Source organism: Onychostruthus taczanowskii, unplaced genomic scaffold, assembly GCF_017590055.1.
Source record: "Onychostruthus taczanowskii isolate IOZ18803 unplaced genomic scaffold, ASM1759005v1 scaffold106, whole genome shotgun sequence".
Classification (NCBI taxonomy): Eukaryota; Metazoa; Chordata; class Aves; order Passeriformes; family Passeridae; genus Onychostruthus; species Onychostruthus taczanowskii.
The window spans coordinates 467,267-491,374 of NW_024497186.1; the positions used below are offsets into that span (position 1 = coordinate 467,267).

The window sequence follows — 24,108 nt, forward strand, 5'->3', positions numbered from 1 at the left end:
CCGCGGAGGGAGCGGCCAGGGCTGAGCACAATTACACACCCGGCTGGGCCGGCTCCTGCAAATCGATGGCCACAAAGGGCCGGGGGTCTGTCACCTGCCTCCCCCAGCAGCCCCCCGCCCCATCCGGATCCCGATCCCGATCCCGACCCGCCGGAGGGAGCGGCGGTGCCGGCTGGGAACCGCTGCTGTCTCCTCGCCTCCCCGCCCTCCTCTCCCGCGCTGTTTCCATAAATCATCCCCCGCTCTGGGATTCTCCAGGTGCTCCGCAGCTGGCAGCTTGTTACAGGAGCGTTCCTGCTTGTACGGCTTGTACCTATCAGGAGATAAGGATGGGAGGAGAGCGATGGCCGGCCAGGCGGGGAGGGGGCGGCGGGGACAGCCGGGGAGGACACGGGGCCAGGAGGGACATCCCGCATCCCGGGGGCAGCAGGGACATCCCGCATCCCCTGCGGGTTGGATCCGGGGCAGGAGCCGCCGGCGGAGCTGCTGGAGGGACGTGACGGAGCCCAGGAGGTGCCGGTGAACACACGGTGAGCACACGGTGGTGTCGTGGTCCCCTGAGTGGGACAAGACAGGGGGAAGTGGGGATGAGCCCCCCCAGCCCTGCTGCAACGCTCAGAGGGGGCTGGTGGCTACTGTGACAATCTCAGTGGCCACTGTGCCATCCTCGGTGGCCACTGTGCCACTTCCATCCAGGATCCTGAGCCCTGCAGCACCCACCAGCTCCTGCAAACGCCATGGGGGACCCAGGGGGGCACAGGGACAGCCTGGCCACGGGGAATTCATTCCAATGGAGCAAACTGAAGCTGGATGTTGGAGAAAAATTTATTTTCACCTCAGGATGTTCCCAACTCCTTGCTCTGCCTTGAGCAGCCCTGGGGAGGGTTTGGCCTCCTGGTGAACCCTCCCGTGGCACACAGTGGCCATGGTTGCCCTGAGCCACAGTGGCATTCCTGCTGGAACAGGCACCTGGTGGCACAAAGTGGGAAAATGCCTCTGGAAAGCCCGGCAGGGATGGGTGAACATCCTTGCCTGGCTGAACATTCCTGGAGTGAGGACCAGGGGAGGGAGGGAGCTGGGGACCATCCTGAGCCTCCTCACGGTGCAAACCTGGACCACCACACCAGGACTGGGGGAGCTGCACCCCCGTGCTCTCCACAGCTGGAATGCTGCACCAGGTGGGATATTCCACAGGCCAGGAGAACACGGAGCACCCACTGCCTCCAGGGGATTAAATGAAAAAAAAAACTAATTAATGCTGAAATGCTGAAAGGAGCAGCAGGAGCGGAGACCTCAGGACGGTGCGCTCCGGGATCACCACGGGGGCTCGGGATCCCCGGGGGTCCTGGAGATCCCCGGGGGTCCTGGAGCCTTTGCTGTGGAGCAGGTGGGGAGCAGGGCAGCAGCCCCATGGAACCAGCCCCAGTTATCAGCTGGAATGACCCAGCTCCACTCCTGCTCTGATTTTGCTGCCATGGGGATCCCGCAGCCCAACAGGATCCAGCACACGGAGCATCCAGGCCCAGCTCTCCATCACCACCACTCCTCACATCAAACCTCGATGCCTCTGCAGAAGAGACGGGCTCTAAATGATCCCATTCAGGCCCTAAAGCCCCACGACTCCATTAATTAATTACTAACGACGATCCGTCTCAGCCTCGCGCCTGCCCGTTCGCTATTTTTACCTCCCTATTTCCAACTCCTAGCCTTAAAAAAATCATGAGCTGGGTCTCAGAAAACCTCCTGAGCGGGTCTAAAAACTCATTTTTTGGTCAATCCCTGGCAGGCTCTTTTGCTGGTGGTTCCCTCTGACGGCGGGTGACGGCGGAGCTGGAGGTGGCACCCACGTCCCCGGTGGTGGGTGGCATCGCTCTCGCTCCTGGCACACATATGGTCCTTATTAAAAAGCAAAATTAGTCTTTCACCCTCTGGTGGCAAAACTTCAGAGCTCGGATCAGCTGTGGGAGCCTCAATTAATTACCAGCGGGTTGTTCCTATTGCTGCTAATTATGCTGGAATAGGCATAAAATGCCAGGAAGGAGCACGGGCTGCTCCAAAAAAGTTTGGGATTTAAGAAAAGAAAGAGCAGAGGCAGAGGATGCTCGTGATGCCACATCAGAGAAGCTTGTCCTGGCTTTGGTGGCCTGCCACGATGTCACCTGTTGGTGTCGCATTCCTGGGGAAACTGAGGCAGCAGCAGGTGAGGAGCCGGGGCTGTGGGAGCTGCCAGCCCCGAGCGCCCACCCGCCAGGCAGCCTCGCCTCCTATAATTAAGTACTATCAACAATTGCACATTAATTAATTTAATATCCATTATTATTAATTAACAGGCTAATTAAGTCCTTCCTGTAATTAACACACCACCCAGCAGAGAGGTCTGGCTGCAGAGCCCTGGTGTACCAAGGGAAAGGGGCTGCACAGGGAGCAAGGATGGACCCCTGGAGCCCTCTGGGGACACAACCCCGGACACCCCCCAGAGGGGACACGGAGCCGCACGGAGAGGGAAAAGTGATTCCTCAAAGCAAGGGCCTCACACGACATTTATTTGTATTTTATTATAAAAAAATACAGAATCCAAATGGGGGGGGTGGGGGTGAGAGATCCGGTTACCATCAGCACGACGTCGAGGACGAAAGCGGAAAATGTCGAAGGACGGAGCGAGGCGCGACGGGGACCAGCACGGGGGGACAGCGCCGAGGGCACGGGGGGCTGCTCCAGGGGACCCCCAGCCCTCCCTCACCACCGGCCTGGGCACGGGGGGCTGCTCCAGGGGACCCCCAGCCCTGCCCCACCGCCGGCCCCGCTGCCGCCTCCGTCCTTCCACTCTCCCACAGTCGCTGTACACAATATAGATATTTATATATATAATCTATATATATATAAAACACAGACCGAAGGCCAAGCGGGTGCTGCTGGCTCTGTGTCAAAGCCTGGCAGGTGCCCCCCGCATCCCCCCCCCATAAACACAATGCTTCTGTCACCTTCGGGAACCACGACCTGGTCTGGACACACGGGACAGGGACAGGGACGGCAGGGAATGCAACTTTTTTTCTTTTAATTATGTGGGGGTGTTTTTTTTTGTAATTTTCTCCTTTTTTTGTAAATTTTTTTTTCTTCTTTTTTTTGTTTTTTTGTTTTTTTGCTTTTTTTGGTTTTTTTTTGGATGGTCAGGATGAGCTTATTGCAAGATTCCAGCTTCCTAGTCTAAAAAATAAAAATAAAATAAAAATAAGATAAACCCTTCCATAAAATCCATTCTCAACAATACATAAAAAAAACCGCTCACAGTATAGCGCTGTATGTACAGGGATGGAGCCCCCCCGACCCCCACTGCAGGAAGGGCCGGGATCCACTCGGAATGGGGGGTCTCCAGCCAGGTCTGAGCCCATCTCTGGCATCCCCCGGGACCACCGACCACCCCTGGCTTCTGCGGGATGGCACAGGACCTCCCCAAGGTGGGACAGCCCCAGATTTAAGGCGAGGAGGGGTCAGACCCCGGGGCTGCGGGGTGACCCCTCCCTGGGGATCTGCCACCCCTGGGGTCACGGCCAACCTCGGATTGGGGGTTTGAGGTGGGGGGGGGGTGGGTGGTTTTCACTTATTAATGCAAAGGAAAAGGGAAAAATTCCCAAGCCCAGCCCTGGCATGTCGGGGGACAATGGGGGAGTGCCAGGAAGGTCCCGCACGCGGTCACCGCCCCCCCCCACGGGGGGTCCTGTACCCCCAAGGCATCGGGGGGACACGGAGCAGGGTGGAGGAGGAAAATCCACGGCACACACTCCTCCTGCCCCGGCCAAACGCCCTCGGAGCGATGCCCACGGCTGGGCGAGCCCGGCCTGCCGGCTCCCAGCGCCCGGCGGTGCTCCCCGTGCCAGCCGGCCATTCCCGCATTCCCAGCGCCGGCCGTCTGCAGTGCCAGCCCTTCCCAGCGCTCCCAGTGCCAGCCGTGCCCAGTGCTCTCCACGCCGGTGGCACCCGGTGCTCCCGGTGCTGGCCGTTCCTGCTGCTCCCCGTGCCAGGCGTGCCCGGTGCTCTCCTCGCTGGCCGCTCGCTGCTCTCCCGGTGCCACCCCCGGCGCTCCTGTGCTGGCCACGCATCCCCAGTGCTCTCCACGCCGGCCATCCCAGTGTCCCCAGGCCAGCTGTCCCCAGTGCTCTGCTTGGCTGCATCCAGTTTGCTGCTCACGGAGCCGGCCCGGTGTCCCATGGGGACGGCGGTGACATCCGTGGCACGAGCGGAGGGGACGGGGTGACCCCCCCGGGTGCTCAGAGGGGGCTGTGTCCGTCCAGGCCCCCCGTGCCTGGGGCAGGGGGTGGCCGGGGGTGGCGGGTCCGGCCCCGTGACGTCCTGTGGCCGGGCTGGGAAGGGGTCCGTGCCCACGGAGCCGGTGGCACCATGGCTGTGTCCGGTGGTCCCGGTGGTCCCGGTGGCTCTCCCCCCCGTGGGGACAACGAGGGCTCAGCGGGGACTCGAGCCCGGCCCGTGCGGGTCAGTCTGGCACCAGGGGGACCCGACGGGAACAACTCAAGAAATAAAAATAAAAATATTTTTTCTTTTAAAAAAACCAAACAAAAGCAAAACAGACAAAAAAAAAAAAAACAAACAAAAAAAAACACAAAAAAAAAAAAAAAAAATCGAAGAAAAAAACACCCAGACGGACGAGGACTCTGTATTTGGTCTAGAAATGTAAAAAGCAACGCCCCACCGGGACAGCCGGAGCTGCAGGGCAGGGATGGAAATTCGGGACCCCGTTCCCCGGGACAGCCCGGCACCGCTCCCGGCGGGACAGCCGTGCCACGGCGGGGACTTCAGGCGGCGACAAGATCCTCCGACCCTCCCTGGGCACCGTCCAGGCGATTCTGGGCGGGCGGGATCCGTCCCCGGAGCCGCTCCCGGTGTGTCGCTGTCGGTGCTACGAGAGCAGGAGCGTCCAGACGACCGGCACCACCGCCAGCGCCGCCGGCGGCACCCTGAGGCTGCAGCAGGAGTTGTTGCTGGTGAAAATGGGCTCCGGGGACTCGTACAGGGAATCGTCTGTGGAAAAGGAAGGAACAGAGGGAGGGTGAGCCGGCGGGATGGCTGCGATCCGGGCTGGAACCGGAGGCGCGGTGATGCTCGGCACGCCGGGGTTGGGATCCGGCAGCGGTGAGCGGAGAGCTGACCCCTCCCCAAATTCCAGCTTCCCCAAAAGCGCAGCTGCCACCCCCGGGATGTGACACGGGGACATCCGAGTGCGGCGGTGAGGGTGGGAATGCCGAGGGTGTTCCGGTTCCTGCCCTTTTCCCGGGATTACGGAGGCTGTACCCCGTCCCCGAGTGCCACAGGCAGGTGACATTGTCCCCGGGGTTTAGCCAGGGATGGACCCACTGGGGGCAGGGTCACCCCCTGCCCACTGCCCGGGGGTCCTGCGCACACGGGACCCCATGTGGCCGATCCCCAGCTCAGCTCGCTCCAGTTTGTCACCGGATTTTGGATTTTTATGCAGGAAAGGCAGAGTCTGGTCCTGCCTGAGGATGCTCCAATGCTCCACCCACCCGATCCCCCCGTGCCCCCCATTCCAGAGGGTCCCTCGTGCCAGGATGAAGTTTCCAGACTCATTCCAGGGCCAGACCCAGTCAAGGGGTGCCTCACCATCCCCCAGGCCCAGCCTCTCTCCCCCTTCCCTTCTCTTCCCCTCCGCAAGACAGAACAAAATCCCAATATTATTAAAACACTAAAAAATAATATCGGGAGAGATTTTTTTTTCCCCCTCCTCATCCTGAATGGAACATGATGAGTTTTTACAGATGGTTCTGTTATGTTGGGTTTTATTTTAAAGCCACCAAAGGCAGGGAGGCGAGAGCCATCGGTTACCCGGTGACATTCCGCTGTCCCCGGGGAGAGCCGCTGCCATTTGCTAATTACACGTTAACAGGAGAAGAAAATTATTAATTTGTTTTTTTTAAATGCCTGATTTATGCCAGTTGGAAAAGTAGCCACTGAGCAGGGATGATTATTGTTATTAATTTTTTTTTTTCCCCTGTGTCTCTGTCTGGACAGTGCTGAGATGGCTCCAACAGAGCTGAGGGGCCCTGTCCCCATCCCTGTCACATCGGGGTGGTACCCAAAGGCCACCTCTCGCCCCCAACCCACGGGGCAGGACCTGGGGACCCCCTCAGGGACCCCCCACACCTCTCACTTACTTGTTGGCCGAACATAAACCTTCAGCTTCAGGCAGGGCCTGTCCACCGTGTTCGGGGGGGACGCGGCTGCAGGAGGAAAAGGGGACAAAGGGGGTGGATTGTGGGGACAGCAGCAAAATGAGGGTCAAGGCACTGAATAAAAACAATAAACATTGGGAGAGAGGGAGGAATCAGTAATTAACGGGGTGATACTTCCCTTTGGGATGAGAAAATGGGATTATTTTATATATATATATTTAAAGAGATTTAATTTTCTCCTTTTTTTAATTAAAGCAGGGGGTTTTTTACCCATTCTTTTCCATTTTGGCACTTCACCCCATGGGGGGAAGGAAAAGGTGCTGAGGTGAGCAGGACCATGAGCGCCCCAACTCCTCCATCCCAGCTCCATCCCAGCTCCATCCCAGCTCCATCCCAGCTCCTCCAGAGCTGCTGCCAACCTTCCATGGGGGAGGGTTCTTTTTTACCCTCGCATTTTCTTTTCCTTTTTGGCGCTGCACCCCATGGGGGGATGGAGAAAGTGCTGAACTGAGCGGGACCACAGGCATCCCACATCATCCCATCCTACGGCATCCCATCCCACAGCATCCCATCCCACAGCATCCTAACTCACATCATCCCATCCTACAGCATCCCATCCCACAGAACCTACAGCATCCCATCCCACAGCATCCTAACCCACAGAATCCCATCCTACAGCATCCTAACCCACAGAATCCCATCCCACAGCATCCTAACCCACAGAATTCCAACCCACAGCATCTCATCCCACAGAATTCCATCCCACAGCATCTCATCCCACAGAATCCCATCCCACAGCATCCTACCCCACAGAATTCCATCCCACAGCATCTCAACCCACAGAATTCCATCCCACAGCATCTCATCCCACAGAATTCCATCCCACAGCATCTCATCCCATAGAATTCCATCCCACAGCATCCTAACCCACAGAATCCCATCCCACAGCATCCCATCCTACAGCATCCCCTCCCACAGAATTCCATCCTACAGCATCCTAACCCACAGCATCCCAACCCACAGAATTCCATCCTACAGCATCCTAACCCACAGCATCCCAACCCACAGAATTCCATCCTACAGCATCCCAACCCACAGAATCCCATCCTACAGCATCCTAATCCACAGAACCCCATCCCACAGCATCCTAACCCACAGAATCCCATCCCACAGGATTCCATCCCACAGCATCCCATCCCAGAGAATCCCAACCCACAGAATCCCATCCAGCAGCATCCCATCCTGCAGAATTCCATCCCATCCTGCTGCACCCCAGCTCCATCCCCAGGGCCAGCTCGTGCCCTTGACCCGCTCCAGAGGCACGAGCGTGTCCCAGTGCCGGCGGGTTAATGGATTCCAATCCGTGGGCTCGAGGAGGAGGTAATTTCTTTTCTTTCATGTCTGCTAAATACGGTTCCTCAAAGAGGCATAATTTCTAATGTTCCGCATGACGGGAATTCTAACCGGGTTAGCAATGATCAGCTTCCCATTTACTCCTGTGTAATCTCTCCCTAACGACATTAAAAAATAAAAAAAAATAAAATAAAATAAAAGTCGGGGGGGGGGGTTGTTGAGGGGGAAGAGAGACAGAGAGAGTTGTGGCCACAGTTATTGCGCCGGTGACATTTTACGGGGGGGAAGAGAGAGGGGGGAAATGGTAATTTAATATAGATAAAAGGAACAAATTAAGTGGGCTGAAAACAGCTGCTTTAGGAAAAAGAGGAGGAATGATAAGGCGGAGGAGCGTGGCCGCGGCTCGGAGAGGGCGGCGGGGTTGGGGTCGCGCTGCCTCCTTTGGGTTTGGGTTTTATCCCGGCACCTGCTCCCAGCACTGCTGGATTGTTTTTCCTGTGGGCTCCTCTCCCCATCCTGTCCCTGCGGATGTTTTGGAAGTGGAAATTCCCTGCCAGGAGCCCTCGTCCTGCAGCCAGTGCCGGAGTTTCCTCCAGAGCAGGCCAGGCAGTTCAGGTTTGGGTGAGAAAGGGAGCCCAGATTCAGGAGAGCACAGGAATTCCATGTGAGAACATGGGAATTACATGGGAGAGCTCAGGTGTATACAGGAGAGCACAGGAATTCCATGTGAGAACATGGGAATTACATGGGAGAGCTCACATGTATGTGGGAGAGAACAGGAATTACACAAGAGCACAGAAATACATAGGAGAGCATGGGAATAGATGGGAGAGCACAGGAATTCCATGTAAGAGCATGGAAAGATATGTGAGAGGATGGGAATTACATGGGAGAGCACAAGAATTACATGTAAGAACATGGCAGTTACATGGGAGAGCTCACATGTATGTGGGAGAGCACAGGAATTACACAAGAGCACAGAAATACATAGGAGAGCATAGGAATTACATAGGAAATTATAGGAAATATATAGGAAATATACATGAGAGGATGGAAATTACATGGAAGAGCACAGGAATACCATGTGAGAACATGGGAATTACATAGGAGAGCTCACATGTATGTGGGAGAGCACAGGAATTACACAAGAGCACAGAAATACATAGGAGAGCATGGGAATAGATGGGAGAGCATAGGAATTACATAGGAAATTATAGGAAATATATAGCAATTATACAGGAAATTACAGGAATTACATAGGAAATATACGTGAGAGGATGGAAATTACATGGGAGAGCACAGGAATTACATGTGACACCACGGGAATGTTTTTGAGAGCGCCAAGAATACACAGGAGATTATGGGAACACTGCTTGGGGCTGGGGCCATTCCCAGTGCCATTTCCACTGGACATTCCTGGCCATTCTCATGCCCAGAGCTGTGACAGTTTCTGTGGGACGTTTGCCTTGAGCTGGACACGGGGGATTTTGGGTGGGGGGGAATTCTGCAGCATTTTGCCTCACCAACTCAAACCGAGCCACCAGGACCACCCCCACGGACACCCCCACCCCATCCCCACCCCCACTCACAGATGTAGTAGTACTCGTGGCCGGGTCGGAACTCGAAGCCCAGCGAGAAGGGGGTGAAGAGCTGGAACTTCTCGGAGAACTTGAGGGGCCCGTTGGGGGAGTCGGGGCGGTTGCACTCCCAGCGCTTGAAGCCGCGCTGCCGGTGGTCGCAGGACGCGTGGCCCTCGTAGTTGACCATGTAGAGGATGTACCTCTCCATCCGCTCCGGCAGCGGCTCCTCGTAGTGCGGGCAGTAGATGTCCAGGTAGTCGTTGATGCTCACCTCCACCGTGTAGTCCCCGCGGTGGAACCTGCGGAGGTGTCGGGTCAGGGGGTCACAGACTCGTTTGGAGACGCCCCTCCCGGCAAGGAATCACGCAGAGGTTTGGGTTGGAAGGGACCTTCAAGCTCATCCAGTCCCCGTGGGGGTTCTGTTTCTGTGCCCTGCTTGGTGTCCTGGGCTGGGACTCTGCCAAGCCGCTCTTTTTGGGACTGAAAATCCTCCCTGTCCTGCAGGAATGAGCCAAGGAGAGCCATTCCCAGGAGATGGAGTGCTGCCTCCAGCTGATCCAGGACTATCAGATATGAGTGGGAAAGGAAGGGCAGGCAAACACAGGACCATGGAATCTCAGGATGATTTGGGTAGAAGGACATTAAGGCCCATCCAGTCCCCCCCTGCCATGGCAGGGACACCTTCCACTGTCCCAGGGTGCTCCAAACCCCATCCATCCTGGGCTTGGACCCTTCCAGGGATGGGGCAGCCACAGCTGCTCCGGGCACCCTGTGATCCAAAACCTGATCCAACCCCAACAGCCCCATTAACCTCCAGACTAACCCAGATCCTCTTTGTTTCATGCCAACAAACCGGCACCATTTGGCAGGAAACCACACAAAAATGATGATTCCCGGCGGCGCCGGCATCGCCGCAGCTCAGCGCAGCAATCCCGGTGTCATTGGTGTTCTTGGCACCGGCTATCCCAGAGATTAAGGGATTAGCAGCACTGGAGAACTCCGTGGCACATGCCAGCAACCCCCCTCCAGCTCCTCAGGGCACCCCTGTGATCCCCTCCCCAAATTGCAGACCCCCCAGTACCACAGCTGGTGGAGCTCAAGGCCAAATTCACCGTTCCCCCCTGGCAGCTTGGTTTCCCCTCCTCGCTGAGTGAGGTTTTTTCCTATTAATTTAAGGTTCCCCCCATCAGGTAGCCCCCCAAAACCTCAGCACCACCAGGGACAGTGGTCACCCCACAGCTCCAGGGCTTGGCCAGTGGCTGGAGGGGTCAGCACAGCCTTGGTGGGCTGGGGATTGTGACCACAACCCCCTCAACCTCCCGAAGCAGCATTTTGGGGCTACCAAACGCCCCCTGAGGCTGAGATGGCTTCAACTCACCCAGGAACACCCCAAAAGTGCACCCCCATCCCTGTGGCGGGACGGCGGCAGAGAGTGACCCCCAAAAGGGAAGGGGGGGAAGAAGGGAGGTGGTGTGGGGAGGGGGGGTGGTCCTGCAGCCCCCCTCCAGCTCATTACCTGCCTCATAAGCTCTCTGATCACACAGGGAACGCGCTAATTAAGGAGCAGGGTTTCTCCCTCTCCTTCCCTCTCCTTTCCCGAGCCAGTTGTGCCAACCCTGCCCCTGGCAAGGTAACATTGGAAAATGTAAAATTAATACAAAGGGCTGGAATTTACTGGGAAACGATTTTCAAATGCACGGAGAACAATAAAAAATATTTAAGAAAAAAAAACAACAAAAAAACCCTTCTTCTCGCTGCCTTTTATTTAAAAAAATTATTTATTTTAATGATGGTTACTAAACCCAAGCAAAGGTGGGGGGGCCCCCACGTATCAGGGGAATTATAGCAACAATAATTATTACATTTTTGGGGAAAAACTCACTTTGAGGGAGTAACAAATTGCTGAATTAAAGCTGATTAAAGCTGATTAATGGCCCAGACACAGATGTGTGCGGGGGGGCCATGGGGAGGGGGTCACCCTCCTTTGGGGGGCTGTGGGGAGGAGTCACCCTCCTTTGGGTGAGGGGGTCTGTGGGGACCCCCAGCATGGTGCTCCCCACTCTGCATGGGGTCCTGGGCTCCCCCAGCGCATGCCAGGCTGATGTTTTGGGATGGGGATGATCCCAGCACCAGGGATGTACCCAGGACACCCCCCAGCCTGGCAGCCCACACCCCATGGACACCCTGGCTCCAGAGCTCCATGCTCCCACCCTCTGGCACTGGGACATGTCACCCGCAGAGCCTGGCTCCATCAGGTTTGGGTTTAATCAACAACTTCCCAGCCCCGTGCCACCCCTGCCCCTTCCATGGCAGGAGCAAGGATCCATCAGAGGGAATTTAAATAAAAATAAATTGTCCAGAATTAAAATCTCGGAGCTGGTGAAGCCCCTTTGGCAGCTCCCAACCCCTGTGTCCCCACACCACGCCGGGCAGGGTGGCATCTCCATGCTGGAAACACATTGGCTTCTCAAGTTTTTACCTCTTGGATATTCACTGTGGAGGGGAAAAACCCTTCCAACAGAAGAGGCACCTGCAGATGGAGACCCCCGGCCCCTGCAGGGCAGACCCAACTAGGAGAGCAAATCCAACACCCAAACCTTGGTCCTGGTCCCCCAAACCACAGCCAGTGCCTCAGTTTCCCCTCAGAGCTGCAGCAGCATCCTCCCAAAATTCCCAAATTCGGGCAGTGACCCAGCACAGGAACAAAGCAGATTTGTCTCTACACCCTGCGAGACCAGCCAGTGTCCCAAGGGTTAAATAATTCAGATTTTTCTTTCCTGAACAGCTTGAAAAGAGATATGATTGCGCCCACTGGAATACGGGGAGGGGGGGGGGATATTATGGATGGAAAAGAGCTATTTAAGCTGAGGAACGGTGTTGGCACATAAACAAATGGGTATAAACCGGCCATGAATAAATTGAGGCTGGAAATTAGGAGGTTTGGAACCGCTGGGGGCCTGTTGGGGCTCACAGGGGCAGAGGGGCGAGGGGGGGACTGGGGCAGGGGGCCAGGTATGGGGTCCCCCCCGCTCCAAGGGCACCCGTCCTTGCGGGGCCAGGCACTGAGAGATTTAAAATCTCCCTTCCGCTTTCATCTCCCGAAATCTCCTTCATTCAAATAGTCACAGCGTGATCAGGAGTAATAAGCCTATTACAGAGCAAAATAAAACACAGCAGCTCCCCCCCACAACCCAGCCCCCCCCCAGCCCTCCTGCCCTCTTTGGGGCTATTAAACACAACCCAAAGGAAATTCAGCTGCGGAGCAGCCAATGTCAACCCCCCCAGCTCCCCCAGCCCTGCAAGGAAACGGGGACAAAGTGGCTCCCGGAGCTGGGGGGGTGGCAGGGAAGGGCCCCGGGGTGCAGGTGCCCACCGACCCCTTCCAGCAGCTCCTTTCTGCATTAATCCTGTTGCTCGGCTGGTTCCTGGCATGTCCGTGGCCGGCAATGGACTTCACGCCGGGAGCGTTTAAGCCGGTTTTCCATCTGCTTCTCCTTCTCCTCGGGCAGCCCGAGCCCGGCGTCATCCCTCGGGATGACAATGGCAGCGCCGGGCAGGAGCCGGACGGGGCCACCACGGGGAATTTGGGCCACGTGCTGGTCCCAGTGTCCTGGAGGTTGATCCCTATTCCCTGCTCAAGAGGCAGAAGTCACCTACGGAGTTGGGAGGGGATGGAGCCAGAGCTGGATGCACCTGGACACCTGTGTCCACCCAGTTTTGGTCCAGTGGGTTTGGCCACCCCAGACCCCATCCCACTGTCCCATCCCACCACCTCAACAGTGCCAAAGTTGATTTTAACCACGTTTCCAAATATTTTCCATGGCGGAGAGCGAGCATCCCCCACACCGTGACCTCCCAGACTCCCTCCAGGCTGTGCCGGAGGATCCCAGCATCCCACCACGGCCAAGCCCTGGCGCTGGCAGGGATGAGATGACATTCAAGGGATGCCCTGTCCCCATGAACCCCAACCCCCAGGAGGGTGGCAGTGACGAGTCCCAGTCCCCAGAGGCTCCGGCGTTGTCACGGTGGGACAGAGCGGGGACGGCGTCGTGGCTCACGGAGCGCCAGTAATGTGGTCCAGAGGGACCCCGCCGTACACACAGCACCTAAATTATTTAATTTCTCCAAACTGCTGCACCTTTATAAATCATTAAAAGCTCCTTTTGATCTGTGTTAATGAGGTTTCCTGAGTGCGGGGCTGGGAAATGCTTCGGCGCCAGAAAGCGACGCCGCTGATTAAAAAAATAAAGAGGGGGTGAGTGAGAGTGTGGGGGGCAGGATGGGCACGGGGAGGTGGGCACGGGGTGGGGGGCACAGGGGCTCCCCAGGGCCCAGCCAGACAGTGGAGGGGCTTTAGGGATGCCCGTCATGTTTATGTTCTTTCCCTTCCCTTTCTCTTCCCCTCCCTTCTCTTTCTCTTTCTGTTTCCCTTTCCTTTTCAGTTTTCCTTCCCCTTTTCTCTCTCCCTTCCCCTTTCCCTTTCCTCTCCTCTTTCCCGGAGCTTTCCAGCCAGGGAATCCTGGGAACACGCTGGTCACAGCTGCGACCACGACCTCGTTCCTGGGGAATGCCGGTGCCAACCAAACCACGGGCAGGGCTGGAGCTCTTGGTCCTCCCGGTGCTCTGGGAAACAATTCCCTCCTTGGGGAGCAGCGGGATGGGATGAAACCCCCCGGGGCTGTCACTGGGAGCCCAGAGTCCGGTCCCAGCAGTGCCACCATCGGTGACCTCGTGGGTGACCCCGTGGGAGCGCCGCGGCGCCGGCCCTGACAGCTTTAATGCCGATATTTATCTCCGCTCCAACCCTCCGAGCCCGGCTCCATATTCAGGAGCTCAGTCACCGGGATCGGGAATGACGGAGACGGCTCGCACCGACAGCAGCTGGGTTTGGGCTTAACATCGGCTGCGAGCCACGGAGCTGCTCCGGGGGGGACAGGGGTGGGGACAGGAGGGGGACAGGGGTGGGGACAAGAGGGGGACAGGGGTGGGAATGGGGATGTGAACGGGGATAGACACAAGGACAGGGACAAGGATAGGGATGGAGATAAGAATGTGGATGGAGATAAGAATGTGGGGAGAGGGATAAGGAGAGGGATAGGGACAGGGATGGGAATGGGGATAGAGGCAGGGATGGGGACAGGAATGGGAATGGAGACAGAGACAGGGAAGGGGATAGGGGTGGCAGGGGGGATAGACAGGGACAGTGGTGGAGAAGGGGATGGAGACAAAAACTGGTATAGGGACAGGAGTGGGGATGGGATTGGGGATGGGAATGGGGACAGGCATGGGAATGGCAGTAGAGACAGGGATGGGGTGGGGATGGAATGGGGATAGAGACAGGGACACTGATAGGGATGGAGATGGGCACAGGGATGGGGATGAGGATTGGGGCAGGCATTGTGGATAATGAAAACAAATTCCATGCAGAACCAAGGGGCACTTCCCCAGCCCTGGCACCCCTGGAGCTGGTCAGGGACCAGCACGGCGCCAGCTGGAGCAGGGGAGCAGCACCCCCAGCCCATGGCACTGCCGGAGCTCACACCTCCATTGACGGCTATTTCCCTTTCCCTCCCTTTAAGGTAAATGACAGAAATTCCCAGGACAGCCATCAGCCTCCGAGGTAACCTCGTCCCGCCTCGGCCGCGTTCCCACAGGATTCAGCGGCTCCTGTTACCTGGGGCAACGGCGGGGAAATGACGGCTGGCATCTAAATTGCCATCATTATGCTCCAGAGCCAACACTCCCCATTTACACTTTATTGTCATCTTTTGCTTTAGGGAGATGCTGAGATATTACAGGATGGGGTGACAGAGCGGGATGAGATGGGATGCACGAGGAGAGAGGCGCGGAGATAAATGGGGACCCCCGGAGCTGTTATTTCAGCCTGATTGCGGATCCGGAAGCAGAGCCGAGCCCGATCCCGCAGGCTGTGGGGAGGTTTTAGCACACAGAAGAAAATAAAATTTGTTTAAATGCAAGCGCCAGCCTGGCGGGGCCTGGGCACGTGGTACCTGGGAGAGGATTCCACCAAAGCGGCGCCGAAAACGGCGCGGAAGCGGCTCAGCCTCCTCTGGCTGCAGGGATACTCATGGAAAAAGGGAAATGGTCCTCACCAACAGCTGGTACTGGGCTGTGGATGGGACCACAATGTGGGGCTGGCACCCCTGGCACCCCACTGCGGGGCTGGTACCTCAATATTGGACAGGTATCCCCGTGTGGGGCTGGCACCCCATTACATCTCCTGCACCCCACTGCACCACTGTACCCCGTTCCAGGTCTGGGCACCCCATTCTGGGGCCACTCCAAGGATACCCCTGGGCACCCCAAAGCAAAACCTGCTCTTGGTTCTCCAAACTCCAAGTTCATTCTCCCTCCCCATCCCACTTTTTTGCCAAGCTGCACAAAGGGAATGCGGAGCCAAACTTGGGATGTCACCCCCTCCATCCCCATGGGTGACTGCAGTGAGACAGGACCAGGGGGCTGCTGGAGACAGCAGGGGGAGGAATGGGGCCTTTCAAGTGTTTGCAGTGAAAAAAAGAGAGAAAAAAGCAAAGAGTTCAAAAACTGAGCAACTTTCCAAGGAAGAGCCAGGGCGGCTTCGCCCTCATCCCCACAGCGCCGTGCATGGGAGTGGGATCAGGAGATTCCTTCCCACACACCTCCCTGAGTGGGACCCTGGAGCTGACAGTGCCTGGGATAAACCCAACCAGAGCCACGACCCCATGGATGCACCAGGAGCTGGGAGTTCCGCATGACCCAACACACGGACAGGCTGGGTGGATGGACCCTGCCATGATGCCAGGCATGGATCAGACAGCTTTTTCTCTCAGACTCATGACATCACCCTCTTCTCCAGAAAAAACACAGGTGTCAGCCAGAAATCATGGTTTTGGCACACAAATATTCCATTTTTCACGTCACAGCCTGTCCAGGGGGACGAACCCCCTCCCCAGGCAGGTGGAGCCTCTTTTTTGGGGAGCTCTACCCTCACCCCACAACCAAAGCTCCCTGGAACAGCTCCAGCTGCTGCAATTCCCACCATTCACCCCTCATTAGCATGGATGCTCGTTAGCCCAGCGCTGAGACTAATCAATACTGCCATTAACCGACTCCCTGGAATTAATGCGCTTGAACCTGGCAGGCCGCAGGATATTGGTCATTTTTCCACTTAACCTAGCAGGAGGAGTTTTTCCCTTTGCTGGTGGCAGTGGATGACGGAGGGAAGCTGGGACAGTTCATCCCTTCAGCTCCTGGCTGCTGGTTCACCACCAGCTTTGAGCTCACCACCACTTTTTGGTCATCCCGAGGTTGTTGGATGCTCCCAAACCTCAGGGAGCACCGTCAACAACAGGAGAAGGGCAGCCCTGTCCCAAGCCATTGGGTTGGAGACCCTAGAGAGGGTTCTGGGGTCTCCATCACAGCATAGGGACACCCAGATCGTGACCCTCTGGTGCCACCCCATTCCTGCAGCTGCTCCATCTCTTCTGCCCCAGGTTCCTGGCCCCAGAGCCCCGGGCAGGCACAGCCAGGCTGCTCTCCTGGGCACCCCAGAGCCACCCTCCCCTGCTGCTCCCGCAGCCTCGCAGCGCCTCTGGCTAAACAGAGATCAGAAATGTTAGATCTTTCTTAACATCTCCTGCCAGCACTGTCAGTGGCCCTCTCCAGAGTACCAGGGCCCTCTGTTATGTAAACACAGCACATTCTCTGTCAAAGATTAAAAAAAAAAAAGCCTCATTTGCACATAAAAGCAGCCTCTGCACTAGTTACGGGCACTGTGGCATGTAAGGAAGACTGTAGGTTAAATTCAATAATAAAGTGGGGCGGCACAGAGGTCCTGCTCCAACTCCTTCTCCCACAGCCCAGCCCCGGCTGCTCCAGCCCGACCTGTGGCCACCAAGTGCTGCCAGCCACGAGCCCCTGGGATGGGGACTGAGGAGGCACCCTGAGCCCCGGGCTGGGCTGTGGCTGAGTGACCCCCAGGCCCCTCACCGCACCGTGCCAGGCCACCCTGAGACCCCACCCTAGCGCTACTCTGTGCCCCCTTCACGCTCACGGCACCCCAGACTCCATCATGCCCATCTCCTCCCCTTGGCACCCATCCAGAGCGGGGCCCGCTGCCCCACATCCCTCCCCACACATTTTTGGGAGCTGGCACCACCCTCACACCCCAGCACAGCTCTGCCATCACAGCAGAGCAGCTCCCAGCTACCGAGGCACCAGGAGCCACACAGATCATGGATGTGACGCTGTGGATGTGACACCCCTTGCTGCCAGCCCTCGGTGACGCTCTGCCCACTGCGGTGGGATGGCACTGGGGGGGTCTCTGGCCACGGATGCCCCTCGCAGGGAGTGCCAGCAGCCAGCAGGCTCCGGGGATGGCGGCAGCCAGCCGGGCCCGCGGCCGGTTCCACGCAAATCTAATCAGAGCAGAAACCCAACTGCCGGAGAGACGAGGGCTGGGAAGTGTCACAGTAATTGTGTTAGTGCCAGCAGCGCCGGGAGCCGGGGGCACGGCGAGGTGGGCATGGTGGGATGGGCACAGCAGGACGGCACAGAGCAATGGGCACACAAGGGTGGCCACGATGGGATGGGCACGGCAATGCCAGCACTGGAGCGTTGAGCACCAGGGGCTCACTGGACACCCAGCTCTGTCAGGCCCAGGGGGAGGAGTGAGGGTCCAAGAGGGATCAGGGCGAGGGCCAGCAGACCCAGACAGCTGCAGAAGGGGCAGTGCCAGGTGGCAGGAGGGGTCACAACGGTGGATGACAGTGAAGGCGACAGGGGCACCAGGCTCCACAGGAAGGTGATTCATTCCCAAACCACTGCGTGTCACCATCCAGCACGTGTCCCCACAGCCACCAGCCTGGCACACGCGACCCCACAGCCACCAGCCTGGCACTCGTGCCCCCGTGCCCACTCAGCCCTGTGCACGCCAGCCCCGCTCACGTCCCCGTCGGGCGCCGCACGTCTCTCGCAGCCGGACGCCAGGCACGCGCCAGCCGCGCACGGGATCACGCGTGCTCATCCGTGCTCCGGTGGCTCACGCTGAGCGCCCTAATTACCGCGTCTGGCCAGGCGGGCGGGCGCTGATAACGGGCACGGGACGGAGCTGAGGGGGGTTATCAGCCGGTGACAGCCGGGCCCCCCGCCGCCCGCGCCGCAGCCCGCTGGGACAGCCGGATCAAGGCGCCCTTTGGGGGTCTCCAGCGGGGGATGGGGTAAACAGCCCCCCAGGGGTGACCTCATTAGCACGGCCGAGCCCCAGCATCGTTGTGGCTGGGCCTGGCACGCTGCAGGCAGAGCCTCAGGATGTGGGGTCACGGTGTCGGTGCCAGCCTCTTGTCTCATCTGCTGTCCTGGGGGTGAGGGACAGTCCTTCCTGGGGCACCCACACTGTCAGTCCCGTTGTCACCAGGCTGGAGGGAGATTTTGGGTGTCCCTGGTGCTGTGAGGGCTTGGGTGGTAGCAGGAAAGGCCACTAAGGAGATAGATCAGTGTCACACTCTGGTCTCTGAGCCAAACCAGCCACTGTCCTGGCACTCCCGAGAGCTGTTCCATTTGTCTCATCCCAGAGCCACAGCCAGGACATGGCACGATCCTGCTGTGACATCAGCACAGTATCCACTGCATCCGTGCCTCAGTTTCCCCGCCCCAGGGCTCGGTCTTCCTGCATGGTGAGGGTCCAGCAGCAGGAGCAACAAAGAAGGAGCACACTCCCCATCCTAACTGGCTAAAGACACACAAATTAACATGGATAAACACGGGCTGGTGCATTATTTCACTCCCTGGCCACTATTTTTGGCTGGCGGCTGAATTCTGGGCAGTGCTGAGATGGGTGGCAGCAGGGCGGGGGGTTGGCAGGAGCACGGGTGACTCTTTAACCTTGGAACACTTGGGCTGGCAGGGAATTTGGGGCGAGCGGCGGCGGTAATTTGATCGGCGGGAGCCGGGCGAGCGCTGGCCCCGCAATCACCGGGAAAACGCCGACGCGGTGGAAATCGGCCGCCGCTGCCCAGCGGGACATCACGGCGGGGCCGGGCGGGCACGGGGACACGGCTCAGAAGGACGGACACAGCACGGCAGGGGACAGCCACCTGCCTGTCACCCCGCAGCCCCCCGCCTCAGTTCAGTGCCACCCTGGCATTCCCAGGGGACACTGGCGGGCTCCAGACCCGCGGTGACCCCCGGCCAAAGGACACCACTGTCCCCCCGTCCCGGCAGTGCGGGGCTGCCGTCATTTATCACACCCGCCCCTGACAGCTCCCTTTGACAGGGTCTCCGGGGGGGCCGAGCGATGCCTTTTGTCTGCCCAACAATTAATTATTTCCTGGCTAATGATGAACTCCGACTTGCCAAGTGGCTGCGAGTGGGAAGGAGCCAGCCCTCCCTCACCCCGCCGTGCCCTCCTCGCCACCACCTCTCCCACGGCAGGGTGGAATGTTGGGGTACCCAGGGATAAGGCTGGGCTGTGAGACCCCCCTGCATCTCACCATCCTTCTCACAGGCATGCTGCCTCCCAAAAAGGGGCTCCAAAAGCAGGAGGATGGTGCTGGGCTGGCAGGATGGGTCCCCCTGTGGCGGTGCCAGCAGGTGGGTGCTGCGCTGTGCTGCGGCAGCAGGTGCTGGCAGCACTCTAAGTGCCACTGGCGGCAGCCCCGGAGCGCTCCAGGAGGGGATAACCAGCTGATGGGGCTGAGCTAATGGAGAAAATCCATTTAGGATCACTCGATATTCTCCCCCGGGCTTTCATTACACCTCAGGGCTCGGCAGGGCACCGGGCCCTGAGCCGGCCTCTGCCAGCCCAGATCCCATCGCTGCCGGCTGGATGTCTCGGCAGAGGCGCTGGCAGGATGTGGGGAGGGATGAGGGGAAGAATAGTGGGATGTGCATGGGAGGGAATGAGGGAAGAGATGCAGGGAGGGATGAAGGAAGGGATGTACATGAGAAGGGATGCAGAGAGGGATGCAGGAAGAGATGCAGGGAGGGATGTGCATGGGGAGTGATGCAGAAAGAGATGCAGGGAGGGATGCAGGAAGAGATGAAGGAAGGGATGTGCATGGGAAGTGATGCAGGAAGGGACACGGGGAGGCTTGTGCACAAAGCCTGCAGCCCTGAGCTTGTAGCTGCAGGTGACAAGAGCAACGCCAGCAATCCCTGCGAGGGACAGCGACAAACTGGGTGCGATGGAGCCTTGCCCTGGAGCAGCTCCCAAGGAGCCTGGCCTGGCTCAGTGCCACAGGCAGGAACAGCGACCCCCGGGGCTGCGGGCACTCGGGCCGGGCTCCCTGCAGTGGGAAAGGCGACAGAGCCATGAAAAGAAGTAAAATAATTATCAGGCGCTGGCGGCTCGAGCTCCCGCCCGGCGCATTCTGTTTAAGGCTAGTTAATAGCCAGTGTTCTCTGGTTAGGCCTGAATGACATTTCCAGAGTTATAATAACTGAGCTATTACTCGCCGTATTGATGCATTCCCCCCGCCGGCAGCGGCTCATCCCGCGCCGTGCCGCCCGGCCGCCGAAAGCTCCTTTAGTCAATAGCACTTCTATTTTTCATTACTCCCTGGAAATGTGGCTCTTGGAAGCTCATCCGTCATTCAATTACGCCCTGGTTCAGTCCTATCATACACGTGTCATAAAGTTCCTCAGATCTGAACTGCTGTTAATTTTCTGCGCCATCCCAAGGGGATGCCCGGGACGTGCCTGGAAAGCAACCAGGCAGCCGAGGGCATGCCGGGTACGGGCGCTCCCGGGAGCGGGGGCTGCGGCAGTGCCGGGGTGCCCGGGCGTGGGGGGGTCCAGCGCCCGAGGGGTCACCCCGGAGCTCGGACGCTGTCCCTTCCCCGCGGCAGTGCTAGCGGGCCCGGCGCCGCACGACCTTGGCAGCGCTGGGAATTTATTCCTCGGGCTGGTTTATTCTTTTATCAGGTGTTGGTTTAGCAGGGTGAGCTCCCCCCCTTCCCCTTTAATCCTATCGGCATCTGTGTTCGGCACGTCCATACCCAGAATAATCACCTGCCTGGCAGATTTGTCACTTCACCAGATGTAATCGGGGAACTTTTCCTTTTTTTTTTTTTTTTTCTTTTTTTTTTTTTCTTTTTGAAACTCTCCTCATTTTCTGTTTCTTAGAAGCTGCAGCTCGCGGGCAGAGGGGGCTGCTGCAGGCAGTACCTGTTCCAGGTCACCCTCCCCAAACCCAAGGGTTTGCTCTGTTCAGAGCTGCTCTCCAGCTGGGGTTTGGCTGAGGGGAGGATGACAGGGCAGTGGCACCGAGGGTGGATGGCAAAAGCTGTGCCGTGATGGCTGTTCCTGCCATCCTCTGCTGCCAGGAGCACACCTGGATGGGCACAAACCGTGAGCCAGAGGGGAAAACGGGCACAGGATGAGGCTGGGGGACGTTGGGAATGGGGGATGCTGAGTCAGGGGGATGCCAGGCTGGGACGATGCCAGGTCAGGGGGACACAGAGGTTGCTCACAACATGTCCCTGCACAGATGCCAAGGACCATCAGGTCCTTCAGAACCTTAAAAACTCACACCCAAGATGTGATGTTGGTCCTTCACACCCCTACAGGCACCACTCCTGCTTTCCCACCATGGAGTGCCTGTGGCTCTCTCCCAGCCAGGGCTGCCCTGGGGATCCCTGTCCATGCTCTCTTGTCCAGGGTATCCTGTCCAGTCCCCTCATCAGTGCCTGGGTGGTCTCAGCCACTCCACGTGGCCTCCCAGCAGGACAATGACCTGGTCACCATCCTGCTCCTCCGCACTCCAGTCCCGCGGGGCCTCCCACGGCTGCTTTCCCTAAGCCGGGACAGACACACGCCCGGGTGGGATGGACACACGCCCGGCTGGGACGGACACACGCCCGGGTGTTTGAGAACACCCCGTCACTTGTCAGCCCCCGGGACAGCCATGCTCCTGCCAGGCCCCTTCCTGTTCCTTGGACAGCTCCGGCCACGGCTCTGAAGGGCCTGATAAACAAACATTCCCATCAGGAGGATGAGCCAGGAACAGCCCAGCCACGAGGCTCTCACAGCCCCGGGACAATCACCCGACTGTCAGTCATGCTGGAACAGCTTTTACCTCAGTTCTGGTCTGGGAAACTGAGGCAGGGAAAGGTCTGTGGATGTGCAGGGTGGGATGTGTGAGCTGGGCAGCTCCCGAGCATCCCGTGCCCGCGGGCACCCTCTGCCAGCCTGGCATTTCCCTTCTCCCCTCCCAGCCCAGGCTCCTGCTGCGCTCCGGGCACGGCTAATGACCGCCCTAATTGATCTCTGACGAGGCACCAGAGATCGATGCTGGATCCCGCTCCAGGCTCTGTGAAAAGCCATTTCTCCTGCCCGGCCGGGCAGCACCGCCCCTCGCCCGCAGGGAAGCGCCCATCGATCGGGGCAAGGATCGATCGCGTGGAGAGGGGATGGAGGGGAAGCGGCCACCCCCGCCGGGGGGACTGCGGGGAGCATCCCCCGGCAGCCCCGGGAGCACCGCGGGCTGCAGGAGCTCCCCCGGCACCCAGGGAAGGGAAGGGAAGGGAAGGGAAGGGAAGGGAAGGGAAGGGAAGGGAAGGGAAGGGAAGGGAAGGGAAGGGAAGGGAAGGGAAGGGAAGGGAAGGGAAGGGAAGGGAAGGGAAGGGAAGGGGGAAACAGAGGCACAGAGCCCAGCGGTCCCTGTGAGGTCACAGTGCCAGCAGATCCACAGTGATTTCCTCGCCTGACTCTTCCCCCTTTATTCCCTCCCCTTGTGTCCCACCGGCCAAATTTGACCTGATTTGGTGCAACCAGCCGGGGTCTTTACTTCTCAGTGGCCCCATCCTCCCCTCTCCTTTCACTGGGGTTTAAGCCTTTTCACTTCATCCATTCACTCCAAGACTAATCAGATTAAAGCCCTGCCCGGGGTGCTGCCTCCCCTCGCACAGATTCACCCCCTTATCCCCCCTCCCCTCGCTTCACCTCCTTTTTCCCCTGTCAAGTTTTGGCAGCCAACTCCAAGGTCCAGGCATGGCCATGCCAGGGGTCAGTGGTGGCACCAGCTGCCCTTGTGTCCCCAGGGAAGGGCACAGAGTGGGGGTTCTGGGGGGACACAAGGGGGAATATTCTTCTACAATGATGAGGGTGCAAGACAGGGATGAAGAAGCTGGAAGGACAGGGATGAAGGCAGCACCAGCCACAGGTCTGCAAAGCCATCCTGCTGTTTGAAGAATCCCTCCTCATCCTCAACCTGGCTTCACATCCCAGGCTGAGATAAAGGAGTGTTTCAATTAGGGGAAATTTAGGAAAAAAGGGTACTTTTTTTTACTTCTTCCCCTCTTTTCACCCAGAATCATGAGTGGGTGAGGGGTGAAGTCAGGACCACGGTGCCCACCCTGGAGCCCCCCAGACACACACAAGACCCAGACCCAACACCCAGAGCCTGGTGCCCACCCACCAGCCCCCACACCCCGGGACCCTCCACTCCGTGGCAGCTTTGGGAAAGGAACAATTCCCCACTAGAAACTTCCTGGCCTCACCCCGGTTCTCCAGCCCCCCCCAAAAAAAATCACCCAATGCCCCCATCTAAACCTCAGCCATCGATTTCCATCCCCCTTGGCCCAGCCCTGCACACAAACGCATTCGCCACGGCCCTCTCCCCGGCAGGGATTGTATGCAAAGGCGGAGAGGGGGAATGAATAATTCATCTCTGCTGTCTTTCAGAATTACACTGTGGAAAAATAAATCTGAGACTACTATATTATTAAAAAAAAAAAATTAAAAAAAAATAAAATAAAGGAGAAAGGAGCCGGGGGCGCGGGGAGGCAGCGCTCGGTCCGCGGCCCCGCGGCCGGAGCGGGATGCGGGGATGAAAAGCGCCGGCGCGTCCTGGCTCCTCTTCCATTGAGCGACTCCGCATTCAGGTCCGTGCGGAAACCACCGGAATCCCTTCCTGTGCTTTGTTCTGCGGCCCTTTCAGCGGGGGCTTACGGGGCTGGGCAGGGGGCGGCGGGGAG

At 58.3% G+C, this 24,108-nt stretch overlaps 1 protein-coding gene across 1 annotated transcript in view; it reads right to left on the minus strand.

The window, feature by feature from the left end:
* Positions 1-4,661: 4,661 nt before the first annotated feature.
* Positions 4,662-24,108, minus strand: part of EFNA2 (ephrin A2) — a 39,204-nt gene continuing 19,757 nt past the window's right edge. The window contains exons 2-4 of the mRNA XM_041416525.1: positions 9,143-9,432; positions 6,183-6,248; positions 4,662-5,034 (exon numbers count right to left, since the gene is read on the minus strand). Of these exons, the coding sequence (XP_041272459.1) occupies positions 4,913-5,034; positions 6,183-6,248; positions 9,143-9,432 (478 nt within the window). The 3' untranslated portion in view covers positions 4,662-4,912. The remainder of the gene's footprint in view (positions 5,035-6,182; positions 6,249-9,142; positions 9,433-24,108) is intronic.